General features: G+C 39.2%; 1 protein-coding gene across 1 annotated transcript in view; it reads left to right on the top strand.

Annotated features, from left to right (window-relative positions):
• Positions 1-4,484, top strand: part of LOC106951828 (zinc finger protein 3-like) — a 21,796-nt gene that overhangs the window by 5,374 nt on the left and 11,938 nt on the right. The window contains exons 2-3 of the mRNA XM_015039535.1: positions 651-2,020; positions 3,724-3,794. Of these exons, the coding sequence (XP_014895021.1) occupies positions 651-2,020; positions 3,724-3,794 (1,441 nt within the window). The remainder of the gene's footprint in view (positions 1-650; positions 2,021-3,723; positions 3,795-4,484) is intronic.

The following is a 4,484-nucleotide window of genomic DNA, read 5'->3' as shown; positions in this document are numbered from 1 at the left end:
TGGCAGTATTATTTGCACTGGCTGATTATTTCACTTATAACAAGATATTTTTGTGGCATCTTTTTCAAAATGTTGCTGTCAAATTTGTTGTTTTTTAAAAAGATTTATTCTTATAAATCTTAAGTCTTACAAAAATGTTAAAATTGATGCAGATAAACTTCACCCGAAAAAAGACAGGATTTTAAACCGTTAATATTTAAATGAAAACAAGATTCTCAAGTACCTTCTTGAGATAGCACCAATAATACAGATAAAATCATGTCCCGAGGAGGGGTCAAAGGTTAAGAGAAGAATTCCACATTGGTCATTGAATTAACATGAACCGTTTACACAAAATAAGCGAATCCTACAGAACTTCTCAAAATGATTTTTGCAGCAACAGAAAAGGCAAATGTAGTTTGGCGTTAAACACACTTTCATCTTACAGATTCAGCTTTCAAGAGACGTCATGAAACAGGAAGTTAAGTTAGAAAAAGGCTAAAGGTTTTCCAAAAAAATGTATCAAAACCCCACTGAGTTCAATACACATACAACTCAATAGATTAAAATATTAATCAACTGTATGGATAGTAATTAAATCTAAAATTCATATTTTTAATCTGTAGATCACAAAGTATCCTGTAACATTGTTCCTTTGTCTGCCTGTCCAGATCTTCGACAGCAGAATTTCACAGATCATCAGCACAGGAACTGTAATGTGAACCAGGAGAAAGAAGAACTTGTTCAGATTAAAGAAGAATGGGATGAACTGAAACCGCTGCAGATGACAGACAGCAAGAAGCAGCAGGAACTTCTGAATGTAACCGAGAACCAGGTGGTACTACAACATCAGGGGACAAAGAACGAACAGGTGGAACTACAAGTTCTGCAGGTCAAAGAGGAGCACAAGGTGGAACAAGAGACTCCGCACAGATCGCAGAATCATGTAGAGCGAGAGAATCAGCACATAAAACCAGAACCAGAGGAACTGGAAATCCTGCAGGTGAAAGTGGAAGAGATGGAAATGTGTATTAGTCAGGATGAGGAGAAGGTTTCACTGAAGCAGGAGGCCAATTCCTTTGAGGAAAGAGACAGTGTTGCACCAGAACCAATCAGGAATGGACCCGACTCCCAGGACTCTCCAGAAGCTGAGAACCAGAATCAGGAAGGGAGCAATCCTGAAGACTCCGAATCAAGCCGGGACGAGAACCTGTATTCCTGTGAAGTTTGTGATAAATATTTCACACTCAGCAGTTACTTAAATGATCACATGAGAACTCACACAGGTGAGAAGGCGTTCGCCTGTCTGACCTGTGGAAAGACGTTCACTCAGAGATGTAACCTGACCCGTCACATGAGAGCTCACACGGGCGAGCGACCTTATCCATGCGAAGTGTGCGGCAAAGGTTTCAACGACAGTGGGGATTTAACTCGTCACATGAGAACACACACGGGTGAGAAACCGTTCTCGTGTGTGACCTGTGGGAAGGGTTTTACCAGGCAGGTCAGCCTGACCGCTCACATGAGAATACACACGGGTGAGAAGCCTTACCCATGTCTGTCCTGTGGGAAAAGTTTCACTCAAAGCAGCGCCTTAACCGTCCACATGAGAACCCACACGGGTGAAAAGCCGTATCCCTGTGGGGTGTGTGGGAAACGTTTCTCCCGGAGCTGCCACCTAAACGTCCACATGATCACTCACACAGGCGAGACATTCCCGTGTCTCACCTGTGGGAAACATTTCACCCACAACAGTGCCTTAAACGTCCACATGAGGATTCACACAGGTGAGAAGCCGTATCCGTGTGGGCTGTGCAGCAAGTCCTTCTCTCGGAGTAGCCTACTGACTGTTCACATGAGAACGCATTCGGGAGAGAAGCCCTATCCATGCGAAGTGTGTGGGAAATATTTCTCACGGCGCAGCCACCTGACCGATCACATGAGGACCCACACAGGGGAGAAGCCGTTCTCCTGTCAGACCTGTGGAAAGTGTTTCAGTGGCAGGCATAGTTTGAAGTTTCACATGGGGACTCACGCACGAGTAAATGTTTAACCTGAGAAATCATAGAGTTCATTAAGCTGCACTTCTTGGGCACTTATGTAAATAATTGATCTTGAAAGCTTTAAAAAAAAGTACAATTTTCAGTTAATTCAAAAGTTAATATAACAAAACTTATATTTATAACTTATTTTATCTTTTAAACATGTAAAAAGAAATATATGTATATTTATAGCAAATATACCCCTTATGTACACTTTACTTTTTACTAAGGTTTTTTTAAGTGTGATTATTAATGTTTGATTGTGTGTCATTTGTAGAATAGAGGTGATTGACACTGCTAACTAAAAAGTTAACTCTGCTATCCCTATAGCACTAATCAAACATTTCTGCCAACACTAAAGCACTAGACCAACACGGTATTTAGTCGAAGCTATTGCTAAAACACTAAACTCAATCATGGTGGTACCCACCATGTATTGATGACATGGCATGGAGTATGTCGCCCTATAAGAGGTGAAATCTGTCGCTTCACGCCTACCTGTACGGTGGCACTTCAGGGGGGGATTCTTTAGAACAGACATTTCCCTTCATTGTTTCAGTTTAATAGTTGTTAAGTATTGCTAACACTAATGCTGTTGCTGATTTTGCCTAACTGACCGGTCAGGAAGCACACAGCACATCAAGAAGATTTTAAACCGTGGAACAGTAATGCATTGTGGGTACAGAAAAACGTAATCACAGGTGGAGAACAGGATGAGTACCAATAAAAAGACTCAAACAATTAATAAATTAACAAAACTGCTGCATAAAGAGTCTTCTAACACTTCAAAATAAGTTCTCAAACTTTATTAAACTAAAAGTTTATAAGAAAGCCAAGTAAATTATCGCTTTGAAATTTAGATGGAAAATTTGATGTAGTGGAAGCCAAGTATGCTAAATGTTTTAAAAATGAGTAAAAACGCTAAATGACTGCGCTAAAAATTAGTTCCGCTTGTAGTGGATTAGCAGACTTTCTAAAGTCCTATGTTGGTTAAATACTCTTACTAAAGGAAATCATCAACTAAGAACTTTTTTTATCTTGGTCCCACATTCAAATTTTGTTAGAATCTTAGAATAGAAATATTCTTTGCTGTTCCACAAAGGGGATATTTCTGTGCAACATCTACAAATTCACAGGCTCACACAACAATTGAATATAAAAACATATACAAAACATAATAAGGAATGAAAAATACTTCACAGTAAGGGCAAAATTTCAACATAAATACCATGTAGTTATAAAAATTACTCCAGTCCAGACGACTTTTGTAACAGTAAATATTAAAGCCTAACAAAGAGGAAAAAGAAGAAATCTGCTGCTTTTTCACATCGCTGTAAGAGTTTGCTTCTTATTTTCCATCTGCACAACAGTTATGTTAGAGTTGTCAATGAAAGTATATGAATCGCACTTCATTAAGTTAGATGTAGTCAATGTTGGCCATTTTTTCTTATAAAGGTAACATTAAATGACACCAAAGATGGAAAAACAATCTCAAAACTGTCATTCATAGTTCTGATTTTGCAAACAGTCTTTAACAGTTTGATAAAATTAACAATAGCCCAGTTGTGAACATAACATTTTGTCAAAGCCATTTCCCAAGTGATATTAATCCAAGCGAATAATCCATCCATCTCTCCCTTCAAACGCCTCTTATTAAATCTTTAAACCCAAACCAAACTAGAGAAACACTCCATTTCTGCAGGGAAGTCATGCCAGACTGAAGTATGCCAACAGCCTGGGGAAATGCTCTGCTGCCTGGAAGCACACCCTTTGGTCGGACGAGATAAAATTAAATCTCACCGGCCATAAATGCATTGTTTATGTCTGGAGAAACAGGGGAAAGGCCCCACAGTGAAACAGCTACAATATCTGCAATGGAGGATTCCTGTCGTCAACAATAAGAGACCATTAGACCAAACATCGCTGAAGAACAACGAATCCAATCTGCCTCCATTTATGTGTACCTACTAAATTTAAGATGGTATAAAGGCTCCATACTGTTAAAAATATTTTCCCACTTTAACCCCATTTGTGACGGGAGTAAACTTTACTCTCTCTGCCACGTTTTTGTCGTGTCCTGGCCTAACAGCATTCTGGTCTTCAATTTTTGAAGCTTATTCAGGAGTTTTTAGAGTCACCGTTCATCCATTTCTTTCTTTGGTGCATCAAAAAAAAGATGTTTCTCTCACAAAGCCGCCATTGAACTGCATGTCCTGCTCCTCCCTTCTTGCCCATCGGCTCATTCTCCTGAACTAGAAAAGTCACATCTCCACAGATGGATCTGTGATGTTATGATTTTTTAAAAAATGAAAGAATTAGATACACTTTGACTTAACATGGCGCCCTCTATCCATTTGCTCTTTGGATAGTCACTGTAAAACCCCATGGGGGCTTTGTGTTGTTTTTTCCCCATGTCCTGTTTTGAGTGTTTATTTTCTGTGTAAAGTTTAATAAATGTACATT

Source organism: Poecilia latipinna, unplaced genomic scaffold, assembly GCF_001443285.1.
Source record: "Poecilia latipinna isolate Pla-1442-1.1 unplaced genomic scaffold, P_latipinna-1.0 Scaffold476, whole genome shotgun sequence".
In the NCBI taxonomy this organism is placed as follows: Eukaryota; Metazoa; Chordata; class Actinopteri; order Cyprinodontiformes; family Poeciliidae; genus Poecilia; species Poecilia latipinna.
This window is presented reverse-complemented; position numbering and strand designations above follow the sequence as displayed.